This window comes from Vanacampus margaritifer, chromosome 19 (assembly GCF_051991255.1).
Source record: "Vanacampus margaritifer isolate UIUO_Vmar chromosome 19, RoL_Vmar_1.0, whole genome shotgun sequence".
Taxonomy (NCBI): Eukaryota; Metazoa; Chordata; class Actinopteri; order Syngnathiformes; family Syngnathidae; genus Vanacampus; species Vanacampus margaritifer.
The window spans coordinates 17,219,063-17,235,203 of record NC_135450.1 but is presented as its reverse complement, the minus strand read 5'-3'; the positions used below and the strand labels follow the sequence as shown (position 1 = coordinate 17,235,203).

The window sequence follows — 16,141 nt, the reverse complement described above, 5'->3', positions numbered from 1 at the left end:
CCAGAGGTGGGCGCCCTCACGCCCCCAAACTTATACGTATTTATGGTGTTTGTTTTGAGGGGGAATGTTATTTGAAATGATTTGTTTGTCACATTTAATCGTATTATTTGTTAGTATCATTTTATTTCTCTCTGTCTTTAAAAAAATATATATCATTAAATACGTTTATTTAAATGGATTTATAATATGGATGTGAGTGATATAGTTTTATTTTTTTACGCAATGTAACGACTTCTTTAAAAGAGAAATCAACGGTAGTGTGCATTAAAAAAAATACAATTTCCAACATATATATCCAATTTTCTGCATGTTGGCGTCCTCTAGCGTTTTTAGCGAGTCATTGCAGCCCGTTGTACTCATGGACTTTCTGTGTACTTATTATACTTCTTAAATCATTACAAAAGCGTTTATTCAAATTCAAACACAAGAAAATATATTGCAATTATTGCATATAGTTTATATTAAAAATATAAATATTTTTGTGAATTGGTTAATATGTGTATATTTCATATCTACTGTAAATGCTTTCTTCTCAAGTCAACAGATGCACAAGCCTGCACTGTAACATCGTGTGATTTTTATTAACTTATTATCATTTTTGTCACACTCATGAAGCAAAGCAGTGCCTGAACAGTCCCCTTCTTGTCCTGCTCGTTATGAATGGAGTGCTGGCCCGAGATGGTGGTGGTGGTGGCATCAACATGCTGCTGCTGTGCTGCTGTGCTGCTGCTACAATAAAGGTGGTGCCGTGTTCATTTCTGAGGGCTCGAACCCGCCTGCCACATGTACACTACACATGTTCCACTAGTGTGTTTGTTTGTGTGTTTCAGTGGAAGATTGACAGACGCACGTCTTGGACAAAAGTATTGGGACACGTGTCTTGGCTAACCCAATATATCGCACCAGGATGCATCGGGTTAATTGTCACTCGTGTGTTGCATTAATAAAAATGATTGTCATTTATTCCATTACGTTTGTTAGAGTGGCTTTTGCACTAAACCACTTTAGTGGGATCAAATCAAGAGCATATCTGTATTCGTTTTTATGTATTTTGATTTTATACTGCGTATATTCACAGATTTTTTTTTAAATCCATCCTGCATTTTTAATTAAAAACTTATAAATCGTTTCTGTGTTAAGGCCAAAGCAATAAAAACGATTTATATGGCGCCCTCTTGTGGCACGTTGGTGCCAAGGAACTATGTTGAAATGAGTTGAGCAGCATTATTTTGACAAATCGAGTACTTTGCCACCGTGTTAATAACTCACGGATTTTCACCATGCGCGGTATATAACCCTATTTCTATTTACTTTGTATTTATTTTTTGATAAAGACGTATGATGGCTGAGGAAACCTCCTAGCAACGAGGGGCCCCCTCGTACTTGCCACGTGTCCCAACACATTTGTCGGCACGGCGTGTGATTTTCCAGCATTCTTGAGAGCCGCGTTAGCGCCACAAAGTCACCTTGGCCTGCAGTTTCACGCTTGAGCGGCTCGGCCCCAGGTGCCGACTCAGCATAATATCCTGATATATATTATACAATTGGGGTGGGGGGTATAAAATCCTACATCCTGCTCAGTCCAGAAGTCATGCTTGCGAGGGGCCGTCTTTGTTGTTAAAGGGGTGCTAAATGAGAGAAGAACCCCAACGGAGAAGGCTAACATGCTCAAATGGTCCCGTGAGCTTTCGCCACGCGGACGTTTTCCACATTGCTTCGAACAGGGGTGGGCAAACTTTCGCACTCAAGGGCCACTTCTCATTTTTAGCGGGGGAAAAGGGGGGGAAACATTTAACATTAATTTGATTAATAATGACTCAATTAACGTGCTATTTAATGAGATATAAATTTATAAATATTTTAACCATTTTAGAACAAAAAAAGACAGCCAAATTAATGTAACAAATCTTACACTTCACACAATCAATCATTGAACAAATTAGTGAATTTGATAAAAGACTACAAAAATAAAAAAAAAATTAAAAAAAATGCAGGACACTAAACAATACAAAAGCTTGGTGGGCCGGATTAAAAAACACAGCTGGACCACATTTGCCCACCCCTGTTTTAAAATGAAAGTCATGTTAATTCAACACACACACGCGCGCGTCATTCATTAGCGTCTTCCTCACACTTAAAGGCATCTGGTGGGAGGGAAGCAGAAGTCGGCCATTTGGGGGTCCATCAGCGCCCCCCGCTCGTTTTAAGGGCGGGTCGTTCCCATGGCGGCAGTCATACATCCTCTGATTCAAAGACGGGGAAAGAGTTCCCATCCGCCCTCGCCGAGCGTCCCAGGGACTCGGTGGACAGACTGCGGCTGGACAGGACGCTGCTGAGGCTGGACTGGCGAGCGCCTCGGGGCCGCCTCTCGATCTCCACGCGCACTTCGATGTTGGTTCCGTCTCTGCGGCCACAAAGCAAAACAAACATCCAGGTAACAAACCAAGGCATTCCAGTGGTCTTGACTTGTACATTTTCTTAAGAATGCCCAGCTTGGCCACTAGGGGGGGCAGTGTAATACATTGATTGTCCATCCATAAATGATATGGAGCGCTTATGTCACTATTTTCAATTGTGGTTGGCTCTGTAGAGGCTAATCATTAGCATGTCAATTACTTTTCCATTGTACGTTAGCATTAAGCTAGCAGTGCCTTTCTTTAGGCAGTTGTTTGCTTGTTTTAAATACACAACATGTATTTTGTGCTTACAATCAAAACCAAAACGTGCATCTCCATTCCAACGAGTGACATCGTTTACCTCGAAGCGCCGTCGCACTCCAAATGTCCGTCCTCTCGGGGGTACCCGCGGCGTTCCGGGGACTCTTCCGCCGCGTCGTATTGGTGTGCGGTGCCGGAGCTGGGGAGCGGGAGGGGCAGCAGGGGGAGCGGGATGGGGACGGGGGCGTCGGCTTCCTGCGTGCTGACCTCCTGCACGCTGGTGTCGGCCAGCGCGGGGCCGCTCTGAGTCCGCCAGTGGTCGCTCACCATGTGAGAGAACAAAAGATCTACAGAGTGAAGACGACAACACAGATGGGTTTGATCACTGGTGACCAACCAGCGTCCTGTGGGCCATTTGGTATCAGATTGCACCAAAAAAATGACACCATTTTCAAATGGATCCCAGCAGATGTAATTGAGTGACTCACAGCTGGCGAGGTCCTCCAACGTGTCGGGCGCGTCGGCGGGCGGTCGACACCAACCGTTCCGGCACAGCGACATGGGCACCACCCCGTACACGTACGTCAACATGAGCGGCACGCCCACACCTGCACACATTCACCGCATTTACTTGGACTGCGTTTTCACAACAAATAGAAGCGCGGAATGTTCTTAAGTCTTACCTACGGTGACGGCCGCTATGACGGGCGACACAAAAACCGACATCATCACGCCACTGGCCACCGTCAAGTAGTGCTTACTTCCTGAGATATTGTTTTTCTTACAACGACCGTGGACCTGCAAATGGGGACAAGACGAGGAAGTGATTTCATCTTCCAAGATCAAGCGGCTTCCCGCGTGGACACGGAGGAAAGCGGAGCGTCGCGTACCTTTCGGCCCATGTAGATGGGTATGCCCACGATGATGACGGGGATGGCGAGGCCGGCGATGAGCGATATGACCACGGGGGCGCCCAACAACATGCCCACCTGCCAGAGAACTTTGCGGGTCTGAGACCATGGCTTCTTGCCCCAGAAGGTACATCCTGAGGGACTGAAGCACAAACACCGGACATGGCTGTCAAATGTCATGTTGACAGATTGCTGAGTGAAATTGGCTTCAGGGGCTAAATTTTCTTGGAACGGTTTCCTGGAAACGGCTAAACGGATGGCTTTGACGCAAAATGGCAGACTTCCTGTATATTTTCAGGCATGGGTTCTTGAGACTTTTTAGTGGGTCTACCTATGATGGACATGGCTATTAAATTTCAGATTGGTCAGTGAAATTGGCTTCGGGGGCTAAATTTTCTTGGAACGGTTTCCTGGAAACGGCTAAACGGATGGCTTTGACGCAAAATGGCAGACTTCCTGTATATTTTCAGGCAAGGGTTCTTGAGACTTTTTTGTGGGTCTACCTATGATGGACATGGCTATTACATTTCATATTGCTGAGTGAAATTGGCTTCAGAGGCTAAATTTTCTTGGAACGGTTTCCTGGAAACGGCTAAACGGATGGCTTTGACGCAAAATGGCAGACTTCCTGTATATTTTCAGGCATGGGTTCTTGAGACTTTTTTGTGGGTCTACCTATGATGGACATGGCTATTACATTTCAGATTGCTGAGTGAAATTGGCTTCAGGGGCTAAATTTTCTTGGAACGGTTTCCTGGAAACGGCTAAACGGATGGCTTTGACGCAAAATGGCAGACTTCCTGTATATTTTCAGGCATGGGTTCTTGAGACTTTTTAGTGGGTCTACCTATGATGGACATGGCTATTACATTTCATATTGCTGAGTGAAATTGGCTTCAGAGGCTAAATTTTCTTGGAACGGTTTCCTGGAAACGGCTAAACGGATGGCTTTGACGCAAAATGGCAGACTTCCTGTATATTTTCAGGCATGGGTTCTTGAGACTTTTTTGTGGGTCTACCTATGATGGACATGGCTATTACATTTCAGATTGCTGAGTGAAATTGGCTTCAGGGGCTAAATTTTCTTGGAACGGTTTCCTGGAAACGGCTAGACGGATGGCTTTGACGCAAAATGGCAGACTTCCTGTATATTTTCAGGCATGGGTTCTTGAGACTTTTTTGTGGGTCTACCTATGATGGACATGGCTATTACATTTCAGATTGCTGAGTGAAATTGGCTTCAGGGGCTAAATTTTCTTGGAACGGTTTCCTGGAAACGGCTAAACGGATGGCTTTGACGCAAAATGGCAGACTTCCTGTATATTTTCAGGCATGGGTTCTTGAGACTTTTTTGTGGGTCTACCTATGATGGACATGGCTATTACATTTCAGATTGCTGAGTGAAATTGGCTTCAGGGGCTAAATTTTCTTGGAACGGTTTCCTGGAAACGGCTAAACGGATGGCTTTGACGCAAAATGGCAGACTTCCTGTATATTTTCAGGCATGGGTTCTTGAGACTTTTTTGTGGGTCTACCTATGATGGACATGGCTATTACATTTCAGATTGCTGAGTGAAATTGGCTTCAGGGGCTAAATTTTCTTGGAACGGTTTCCTGGAAACGGCTAAACGGATGGCTTTGACGCAAAATGGCAGACTTCCTGTATATTTTCAGGCATGGGTTCTTGAGACTTTTTTGTGGGTCTACCTATGATGGACATGGCTATTACATTTCAGATTGCTCAGTGAAATTGACTTCAGAAAAATGTCATCGCGGATTTCATTCTGGTCCCGCGGACCAAAGGTGCGAATGTACCTGAGGTAGTGCACGTCGGTGATCTCCTGCATGCACAGCCAGCAGAACTGGCAAGCGCACACCGTACAGTTCATGCGGTTGCAGCTGCCGTCGTTGGTCTTCATGATGTACGCGCCGCAGCGAGGGCATGGCTTGATCTCCTCCGCATCTGCGGCGGGAAAAAGTACAAAAAGGTCCCGTTGAGATGTTATGCTCGCGCTGTCAATTGAGCCACAGCAGCAAAGAATTTCGTTAGCTCGCTTAGTAGATTAGACGGACGCGATGAAAGATTGTGAGAAAAATCCCTTTATAGGTTTGAAACTTAAAAAGCTAATCCTGTTTTAAAACCCTACTTTAAATCATTAATCTTATCTTGAAGCTATAATTGGAAACCCTAACCCTGTCTGAACGCCCTAATTAAAAAAAGAAACGACTGGCAATAATTCCAAACTCTAATCATGTTTTAAAACCAATCCGGGGTTTTAACACTACAACAGGCTTGAAATTCTGCTTGAAAATCCGTTTTAAGACCTCAAGCATGGTTTGAAACCCTATTTTTAATTCCAATCCTAATTTGAAAACCTAACCAATGTTTGAACTCTGGCTTGATACCCTACTTTTAGACTCCCTAACCTGGCTTGAAGCCCTAATTTGAAATTGGAACCCTTGTTTATAACCCAGATACAGGCTTGATACCGTACTTGCTCTCGTACGCACCTCCTGGTTCTTCATTGAAGACGTAGAGTGCGGCGGCGGCGGCGTCCTTGCTGCCCAGCGCGTAGCGTGCGCGCTGCCGCCGCGCCTGGTCGCAGGTCTGGTTGGGGTGCCACAGCTGGCGGCAGTGGTAGCAGAACTCGGTGTCGCAGCCGTCGCGTCCGCACTTCAGCTTGGGACACTCGGCGCAGCCGTACGCGATTACTGCGTAGCTGTGGATGAGGAACGCCTTCAATTCTTCAGGCTTTAAGGAATTCACATGTACACAGAGATCTCGCACCTGTTCTGTATTAATTATGAAAATCCTAGATTTGTTTTGGATTGATTGGCTACTTGTTGCTAGGCAGAATTCTTCAGGCTTCAATGAATTCCCACATCCCAGTCAAGTTCCCTTCTGTCCTAACTAATAAACGAAAGGAGGCAGACCTGCAGTCCGGTGCGGGACACCAACGCGTGTCCGGGTCGGCGGCCAGGAAGCGCCGCAGGTGGTACTCCTCGAACCTCTCCAGCAGCGCCGGGTCATCCAGGATGGTGCGCACGTCCTGGGGGGCCAGGGCCTCGGGGCACTGCGGGCACGCGATCCCCACGCGGCTCTCGGAGATCTCGATGCGCAGGTACCGGCGCAGGCAGTCGGTGCAGGTGCGGTGCGGGCACGTCAGCAATCTGGGGAAGCGGCGGCGCGGCTGGCTCAGCAGGCACAGTGGGCACTCCTCCAGGGGCTCGTCCGCCGCCGGCTGCTCCTGGCCAGATGGGGACAGCGACAGGACGTCGGTGGCGCCGTCGGTGGCGCCGCTGGTGGCGCCGCCGGTGGCGCCTGTAACTGCGGGCAGGCTGGACGCCGTGGAGGCCGTGGCGGCGCAGTCCTCTGTGGGCGCAGTGGTGCCTCCGACGCTTTCTGCTGCGGAAAGTCTCCAATCGCCGGACTCTTCGGCTGACTGATCCTACACGGATGAAAATAAACGCTCACGCTCTTAAATGACACAATTCAACCCCAATCCTGGCTTGAAACCACAACTGAAAATCCTATTTCGGCCTTGAAACCCTAAGCCTGTTTTTGAACCCTCAACTCAGTCTTGAAAGTCTAACTCTGCTTTGAAACCCTAACTTAAAATGTAAACCCTAACATAGCCTTACCTTGTATTGAACCCAAACGTTCAAACCTGAATCTTGGCTTGAAACCCTGATTTTTGACCCCAACCCTACTGACCCTATTTTGAAACCTCAACCCTTGTTTGACATCCCAATACAATTTTGAAACCCTAACCCTGTCTCAAAACCATGAAATGAGCAGTGGATTTTTTTGCAATCGGCCAACAACCGAAGCGACTTTTAAACGCACGTCTGCAGTTAAGTAGCGACCGCAGGTGCATGCTGGTTGCGCCGCGCCGCCTCCGGTTGCTAGGCAACCTCATTTAGGCAAATTAGCAATTCATTAAGTCAACACGCTAATGGATTTGGGCTGTAACAGGCGCAGGCAGCAGCTGAGCCATCCCAAGTTAATCATCTACAACATCGCTCTCTCTCTCTCTCTCTCTCCCTCGCTTGCTCTCTCTTAATGCTCCTCTCTCAGCTTCCTGTCGGGACATCTTTGACGTTTATGTTTCATGACAAAGGGTCTCATTTGTATCATTCGGAAACGTGTTGTGGAAACGAAAACGAATGACAACTTCACGCTAGTGTTGTCCTCCTCACAAAATCCCAGACCAAGACTTTCCAGAGACCGGAACTCACCAAGACCAAGACAAGATCAAGACTTTTGGGAGTGGAGACCAAGGCCATAAAAAATATTTTTTAACTCATCTGCTCCCAAAAACATATGAAAACGAAATGTTGCCATGGTCCCAAAACTGTTTTTTCATGTTGTTGTTTTTTTAAAAAAAATTTAAAATGTTTTTTAATGCAAGAGCATACAGAAGGCTTTGATGCAGCCACTGACCTGAAGAGGTCACTTCAAGCAATGGTAGTTATTACAAAAAACGGCCAGCAGGAGGCAGCAGAGTATAAGAGATCAACCAGGGCCAACATGGCAGCAACAAGCTCAATTACTCACATTTCTAAATCGATTTGTGAATATTGATGAAACTTAGCATTATTCTAATGCTAATTGCTGCAAAACAGAAATAGATACAAATACACTTTTTGTGCTGATGAAAGAAGAGACTCTAATCTTTCTTTTGGTAGGTTCCATGTTTTTATAGCAATAGAACACAATATTCTGCGGGCCTTGCAAAATCAGTCAAAATCCTGTAAAACAGCCGGGAGCGAAGAGGGTTGCTTCGGTGAAAATGGCTGCGAGTGAATGAGTTCAAAACCGTGACAAGGTTTAATGGTTAAATAGGAATTCACTCCACATGTTAATTTTCTTTTAACTAAATTTGATGTTGAAAAATACGCTTCCCTGTGTTTTTTTTGTTTTTTGTAGACACCAACATTGGCTAAATTTGGCCATTGTCTCTTTTTGTTTAATGAATGCATGAGTGCAGAATTTGCACAGTGTTTTCTTTGGTGTGTTGCTTTACAGATGAGGAAGCTAAATGTAGTTAGCGTTGAGTTAGCCGACATGCTATGACATTCGTATACCTTGACAAGCGCAAGACTTTTGGGAGTCCAAGACAAGACCAAGACTTTCAAAATGCGATCTCAAGTGTTGGAACTCGGGATGGGCGAGTACCGATGCCAAGTATAGATACTTTAGGTGTAGTGAAATAGTGCAAAAGTAGGCTGAGGTGCTTCATGTGCAGGTAAAAGGTCGAAGCTGAACATTTAACACTCAACAGAGACAATAGAAAATAAGACAGCAAAAAATGGATTTGCACTAATTTGAATCACAAAAGTGTCAATGAAAAGCAGGACGCTCATTCTGGCCAAATGAATCCAAATTGGAGTTTGTCAATGAAGACGTGGAAGTCGCGCTTACCCTTGGCGGGTGTTGGCTGAGGGTGAGCGTGATGGCCACCTCCTCTTTGGGCCGGGCCTCGGCGGGCTTTTCGGGCCGCGCTTCCGATTTGGGCTTTCGGCTGAAGAAGTTGAGGAAGCTGAGCGGCCCCCCCGTCTGCTGCTTGGGCCTCTTCATGGTCGGCGGCTGGAGCGGCGACTGAGGATGAGCGCGGGTCGCGTGACAATTAGCGGGCAGTGCGGTGTGCGTGCGCGTGTGTGCGTGTGTGTGTGTGCGTTCTCACAGTAAGAGAGGGAGCGATGGCGATGACCGAGACGAGGTGACCCCCGTCAGGAGGGGAACATCACTAATAGGGATTCATTGAAAAGTTTCCCGCTTCCTTCTGATTGTACTCGAGTACTTTTTAGGCCTCCTCGTCACATCTGCAGCCAGCACCTGCGTGCGGGAAAAAAGTCATTACACTGGAATTCAAGTCAAAAATCTTCTTTGCGAGTTCTATGCACTCCAACCAGACTAAACATATTATTCGGATGAATTTTGTGTTTGTGGAATGAGCCTGTACTGGAATACGAATGAAGCAGTAAAAGCCACACTTTTTTTTTAAGGGGGCAGCCATTTTGCCACTTGCTGTCGACTGAAAATGACATCACAGTTGCTCAGGGCTTAAGTAACAACCAATCACGGCTCACCTGTTTTCTGGGTTTGGTCACGTGACATTCGCAAGCTAAGCCTGTTTTTATTTTCGAACGTGTTTGTATTATTTGTATGTTTAAAGACTTGAACAATTAAGTGCCATATATGTAAGCCTAGATTCACTAGCATCTGGAATGGAATTAATATATAAATTATATTAAATATAAAAATAAAATACTATTTTAAAATATGGGCAAAATATATGGTCTTAATATAATTGATTTTTCATAATTAATTTTTCAATGCAAACACACGTTTGCCACAAACAACAAAATAACCACACGTGATTTATTTAATTGATTTTTTTTTTTAGGTGCAATGCATCAAAATAAGCCTCCAAGGACAGCACAAATCTACTGAACACCATCCAACTCACGTTGAATATTTTTTTTCACAAAACCAAATGATATTATTATTGAGGTTCATCTTATCCTGCATGTCATTCCACATCTGCAGAAAAGAAAAAAAATGATGAGGCCTACTCATGTTGCATATAAGTGCAACTCAGTCATGTCTGCCATCTAGTGGTGAATGGTGATATTACAACTTCACGATGACGAGTGGAAGCCACCCCAAAAAAGTTGTCCATCTCTGCTGTGTGTGATGCTTTAACATCCTGGAGCGGTAATTTCCCCAACATCGCGTTGGCTGAAGCCTGCACGAGGCTTGTTAATGAACAACAAAATGACACGCCAGATGGGAACCCGACACGCGCGGCATCTGTCGCCGCCTTCGCGCATTTCAACGCGTCTCGCGTGCTCGGCCGAGAGCTTTTTCACGATACACGGACGAGGGAATATGGAAGGAGCGCGCGCGTGCCTGTGTTGTTTTGACCCCCCCCCCTCCCACCTTGTGAAGCAGGAGGGAAACCTGAGGATGCTGCTGATGCTGCGGCCCTCCCCCCTCCACAACCCCCCCACCCCCTCCCCCTCCCTCCCTCGGTGCAATCCTCACTGGACGCCAGCCCACAGCAGCAATGCGGCTTTTCACGAGGGTGACCTCAGCCTGCCCGCGCACGCACGCGCACATGCACACGCACACGCACACGCACAGCCGTCCTCTCGCACGGGGACGGGGGAAGTAAATATGTAACGATGTATGTAACGTATGTAACATATGTGTTTGTTTTTTTGGTCTATTTATTGATATCACTCGACTCAAAAGCATTCCTGACACTGATATGACAATTTGTATTCCTGCATTGTAGTGAATGTGCTACTGTCGATGTGCTTCTAAAATAATAAAGGTTTGACTTCATGCCACTACTTTTCAAATACGTGAAAATTGAACTTGTTTTTTTTAATATATATTTGAATTTTGTTTATTGTGTTTGTTTGAGCTTACTTGTTTACGTTGGAAATCAAGATTTCAATCAAAGTAACACAACTTGTCCTTAGTTGCATTTTTAGCATCCAACTACAGTCAAACAAAGCACTTCAGTTAAGTGCTGGCTCAGTCTGAACACTAGGGGGCACAATGGCAACAAGGACTACATAGACAATAGACAAAGAAGACCAAATTTGGACATAGAGTGGCGCCTTAGATTTGCGTTTTCCATCACCATGCTCGTAAATGAAAACACAAAATCATTATTCCACCATAAAATGAAGGAAACCCCCTTTTACCACATTTTTCAGACAAGTACACCAATTTTGTATTTTTTTAAATTCCTTATAATAAAATTGTAAGCTAATTTGCGTAACGTGTAAACACAGAAAAACTGTTGTTCTTCTTCTGTGGGGTTTATTGGCGGAAGGCAAACCAGCTTCATTGTACATTAGCGCCACCAACTGATATTTTCCTTCCACTGCAGGGAAACCAACGCCAAGCGATGATGGCCGGATGTCAAGGGAAGGCACCTGCGTCCGCGCTTTCTTCCCAACAGCGACGAAATACGCAAACAAACAGATGGCTGGCGTGTTTTGAAATCAGAAGTCAAGGAAAACAGTTTGCCTGTTGTTGAATTTCGTAACTGTTGCAGCTTATTATTCAGCAAAAACGCCAGCCTGCCCTGACTTGATGTGTACGCGTCGCGCAATAAAGTAAGGGAGTGGCGCTTTTCACTAGCTTGGCTTTTTGAAAGGAGCGCTTGGACGCAACAAGAGGCCACGAAAACAAGTGTCGGAAGATGCATTACGTAAACGGCTTCCTACCTCGCTGTGCGCGGCGCATTACACGAATGGCTCCTCCCCTAAAGCAGCATGGAAGATCCTCACACGGCGCTCAAGCGGGTCGGACGGTGCCCTCCGTCAAGCCGGCAGGTGCAAGCCGGCGAGGGGTGCTGGCCGCTGGCGGGGGTCGGCGGCCGGGCAAGAGTCGAACCGCGGCGAGGCGAGGCGATGGAGAGCCTCGGCCCGGCGTGCACTTGCTGACGACGGGCCCGGAGGGGTGGCACACTGCGGTGACATGGACCAATGGGATGACGCAGGAAGATGAGGATTCTCCTATTCATAAAATAAAAAAAAAATACAAATAACATCAAATTGAGATCGCGCTCGCACAAACAACACACATGCAGTGCTATTCAGTTGTTGTCTCCCCCCGCCCCGCTGGAAAACAAACAAACATTCCGCTACGTCTTTATTAAATAAATACTCGCACGCTGATTCCCGACTACACATCATCAGGTGGGCAACAGGAAATTATCCAATATTACTCATTGGTCTGAAAATGACCATTTATTTATTTACCAAAAATCAGATCACTGTCACTCCCCTAGATGGACAACCTAAATTTTTATATTTGCTACATGAAACTGTATTAATTAATTCATCCCTGTCCTGCCAACTCTCCATTACACAGTACTTCTCTTGACAGCACTGCTTCTAATACATGTGTATATGGCACTTTTTTTGTGTCCAATCAGGTTTTAGCCCCTGTGTTGCTATGTCAATCTAATTCTCAGAATAAGTATGCTAGCCTATTTAACGACATTTTATTAGCAATGAGCCTGTTTCTTGAACCAACCAGATTTTTTTATTTTTTGCACTCATACAAGTACACACACATACAACAATAATTCATGTGGCGTCCCAGCATCCTAAGCTTTGGGGGAAAAAAATGAAATTCATGTTCAAATAGCGGAAAAAGTCTCCTACTTCCAAATATGGGTAAGATGAGTGGCAAGCCCTTCCAAATACACCGAAGCACTGTGGTCCTTGCCAGGCGGTGAACACCAAGAAAACCATGTCCATTTGAACAAGCATTTGAGTTTGTAATACTGAGGCACCACGCCAACAGAGCACAAAGCCTCAAGAAATTAACTTTTTTGGGGGTAACAAATTAGATGGAAAGCTTTAAGGGCTCATGAGGCTTCATCTAGCCATCGCTACAAAAAGAAATAACATGTTTTTTTTAACCACATAAAGAAAAACATCAAATTCTTCATGTTCTTTATCTTCTTGAAATAACATAAAATTGAAAATTAAAAGGTGTATTGTCGTACGTGACTTCATCAGAAAACAAGATTTTTATTTTATTATTATTTTTCCCCCTAATGTCTTCATAGGACAGTTTGCTAGTTAAAGCAAGGAGAACTCCTCCCCCTCCAAAATTGAGCTCAACAGTGACGTGTTATCCGGTACTGACTTCGACCTATTTCAAAACAAAAGTCAGTGCTTTGTCACTGTAACTACCAAAGGAGTCTTAAGAAAACAGTCGAACGTAGAATAGAGAGACTAATGTCATAATTGCATGGATAAACAAGACAACAATCGAGATGTGTTTGAAACGCCGGTTGTTAGAAACACGGCAATGAGCTGGCGCATGTGTCCTTAATGTTGTGACCAAGCAACGATGAAAACAAACAAAGGTCTCCTTATATTTCACGTTATTGACATCATGAAACGACGTCTAGGTCTAAATGAGCATTTTGACTTTGTGAAAAGGAACGTATGAAAGAACGCCGTAATGCCGCAATGAGTGACGCTCGCTTTAACTGTGAAGGAGCGCTTGCCCCCCGCGCCGGAAGTTCCCTTGTTGTTGCTCGCTGGGAGCTCACACAGGCGAATCAGAAAATCAATTAAGTTATGAAAAATACCATTAATTGCCTTTCTTTGTCGCCGCGGCTCGCGAAGAAATGGCGGACGTTCGTGTGTGGCGCTCTCGCGGAGCCACACTTTTTCTTTGACGGGGTGCGCTGCGGCGGCGACGACGAGGAGGAGGAGCAGGACTACTTTCTCCCTTTCGGTGAGTTAGCAAGATTGCTCACTTGGACAAGTTGACGTTAGCTTACTCGTTTCAACAAAATAACATGGGGGGAAGCTACGCCGTGATCACCGGTAGCTGATGTCATTTTAGGACGAGGGTCGTATAAGAGGCGCTTTTGTGTGTGCCTCGCGGGGGTGTCGATAAGTCAATCGGTGGCCTAAAATGTGGAATTGTGTGGCGTTTTCTCCGTATGTTGGCTGCTGCTAGCCGCATGCTCTTTTGTGGACATGTTGTCATTAAGTCTCCCCCCTCCCCCTTGCATAAACAGCTGGTAATATTGTCTGCATTTTCGTGCTACAAGATGAATTATTCATTTACTCCCCAATCACTGTTGGGGTTTTCTCTGCAGCGGACTATATAGTTAGTTACCTCATGTCATCAGTCATCTGAAAATGACAATGTTTTTCAACAACACTCGGGCGCGTCGTAAATGAGTCATTGTTGTCGCATAATTACTACGTCACTTAGTGGCCCTTCCGGAAAAAATATGGGGCAGATAAAGAAATTAAATGACAGTGTAACATCATTACGTGGTTTATGAAGAGTGTATTTTACAAAACGAATACACGTAAGGCGTTATGTCCGTCTGTGTCGTGCCTTGAGATTCGAGTTTAATCCGTTCCATGACCATGCTCGCTACGCAAAACACACGTATCTCAGGGCATTTCAAAGTAGCCGTTGGAAGGGAATGGAAATGACAAATTTGTTACAGCCCTCCCCAAAAGGTTGTAACCTACTTTAAAGTAAGAATAGCCCTCTCTATACAGCATTCTATTTCATAAAAACATGCATTGATAACCTAATCAAATGCAATGCAAAGAATTAAACAGTTTGTGCATCACGATTTCATGCTTAAACTCAACACTTCGTGCAGCTCATTTTGCTGTGCGTGCCTTTGCCACCAGGGGGCAGTGTGGTACAGACAGAATAGACATCAATATGGTCACAACTGCTCAGTGAGATGCAGTAATGAGTATGTTTTTTTGCAGGGGATAAACATTTTGTATTCTGTTTTTGTAAATGAATACAATGAAAATGAATATCAAGACGTCCTTTGCATGCGGTGAAGGGAACACTACAGTGGGCTGATGCTCTTTATTGCCACAAGTGGTAACAGAGTGCGCATTGATTCAAGAGCTGTTATTGGCCACAGCTTGACGACCGGTCGCCAAGCAAGCACGCTGCCTGCATCACTTAAAAAGCCAACCTGCACTTCCAACTCTAAAGACATCACAGACACGCCGCGACAAAGCAAATAAAGAGCAACTTTTGGCGTCACCACCACTTCTAAGCGGCTGCCGTCTTTTTTCAAAGTTAAAAACAAGGCGATTTTTTTTTAAACCGCATTTTCTATAGGCAATATTGCACAGAAAAGTTTAACAAAAACAAGCTTAACAAATGTGTTATTACGAATCTGAATGGAATAAAACATGCTTGATGAACGTATGCAGCGGTGGCAGTAAAAATGTTGGCTTGATGATGAAAATATTACAAAGGGCTCTCCAAAATGTTCATCTGTACATCGAGTCATGACCTATTCAACATCCGACCACTATGTTGTTTTCCAAAGAATATTCCAGATGTTTTGTTTTTTTGTCTCCAGAATTTTCTGAAAATCCCTCACAGATGTACGACGACGAGGAAGTCAGCGGGAAGACGTTGCCAGCAAAGGAGAGGCTGACTGGAAGATGCCAAGGAAAAAACAGCAGCATCCACAGCCAGTCAAGTGTAAGTTCTGCCAACGCGTGCGGTTCGAGTGACCGCTTACGCCACCAGCGGCGTCTCAATTCCTTTTTCTTTTTTTTCTCTTCCGGCGTCAGTGGATGCAAAAGCTGCTGTAGCCGCCGAAAGTGCAGGAAACCTCGCCTTGGACACGGACTTCCTTCTGGAACACGACCTTCAATTTGGTGATCCTTATCGCAGCGGCAAGATTCTTGGCCTGGAAAAATTCTCAGGTTGGTCATCAACATTGTTTTGACGTTCCAAAATGTCCGCGTGCGGTCAACTGTGTTGGAAAAGGGAAAATTCTCAAAAAGCGGCAAACAACGTCAAACAAAAAGTTATTTTTTTGCTGGTCCCTCCATCTTGGAGTTCCTCCTGAACGTGAGTGGATCTGGAACGTACCCTCACGTGATCAATTTTACATACAAAATGAAAACTGGCAAAGCAGCAGGTGGCGCTATCACGGTTAGGACTTTTTAGCCAATCAGAAGCCTGAAGGAAGCAGTGAGCGACAAAAAGACAATGGCAACAAAAGTGATGGGGAA

At 45.2% G+C, this 16,141-nt stretch overlaps 3 protein-coding genes across 4 annotated transcripts in view; 1 reads left to right on the top strand and 2 right to left on the bottom strand.

Moving 5' to 3' along the window:
- Positions 1-557: 557 nt before the first annotated feature.
- LOC144039204 (E3 ubiquitin-protein ligase RNF19B) lies at positions 558-14,304 on the bottom strand. Of its 2 annotated transcripts, XM_077552274.1 has the most exons (12): positions 14,244-14,304; positions 11,819-12,109; positions 9,256-9,407; positions 8,994-9,170; positions 6,503-7,017; positions 6,080-6,288; positions 5,384-5,531; positions 3,548-3,710; positions 3,341-3,455; positions 3,146-3,265; positions 2,758-3,004; positions 558-2,404 (listed from the first exon to the last, which is right to left on the bottom strand). In XM_077552274.1, the coding sequence occupies exons 4-12, from the start codon at positions 9,147-9,149 to the stop codon at positions 2,233-2,235; spliced, it is 1,845 nt and encodes a 614-aa protein (XP_077408400.1). In that variant the 5' UTR covers positions 9,150-9,170; positions 9,256-9,407; positions 11,819-12,109; positions 14,244-14,304; the 3' UTR covers positions 558-2,232. The 2 variants fall into 2 exon arrangements, with proteins under 2 accessions (XP_077408400.1, XP_077408399.1); XM_077552273.1 differs by lacking the exon at positions 14,244-14,304 and having other exon boundaries at positions 11,819-12,298.
- znf513a (zinc finger protein 513a) overlaps positions 13,599-16,141 on the top strand; it is an 8,649-nt gene continuing 6,106 nt past the window's right edge. The window contains exons 1-3 of the mRNA XM_077552272.1: positions 13,599-13,853; positions 15,478-15,602; positions 15,695-15,829. Coding sequence (XP_077408398.1) covers positions 15,563-15,602; positions 15,695-15,829 — 175 coding nt within the window. The 5' untranslated portion in view covers positions 13,599-13,853; positions 15,478-15,562. The remainder of the gene's footprint in view (positions 13,854-15,477; positions 15,603-15,694; positions 15,830-16,141) is intronic.
- Positions 14,866-16,141, bottom strand: part of snx17 (sorting nexin 17) — a 23,922-nt gene continuing 22,646 nt past the window's right edge. Inside the window, exon 16 of the transcript XR_013289385.1 lies at positions 14,866-15,813. The gene's annotated coding sequence lies outside the window, so the exon portion shown is untranslated. The remainder of the gene's footprint in view (positions 15,814-16,141) is intronic.

Bases quoted from the DNA above. Each gene is read 5' to 3' on its own strand.
- LOC144039204 (XM_077552274.1), bottom strand. From the start codon at position 9,149: ATGAAGAGGCCCAAGCAGCAGACGGGGGGGCCGCTCAGCTTCCTCAAC. The intron at 6,289-6,502 runs GTCTGCCTCCTT...CCTCATCCACAG, and splicing joins TGTCCCGCACCGGACTGCAG to CTACGCAGTAATCGCGTACG. The intron at 3,266-3,340 runs GTAAGACTTAAG...GAATGTGTGCAG, and splicing joins CATAGCGGCCGTCACCGTAG to GTGTGGGCGTGCCGCTCATG.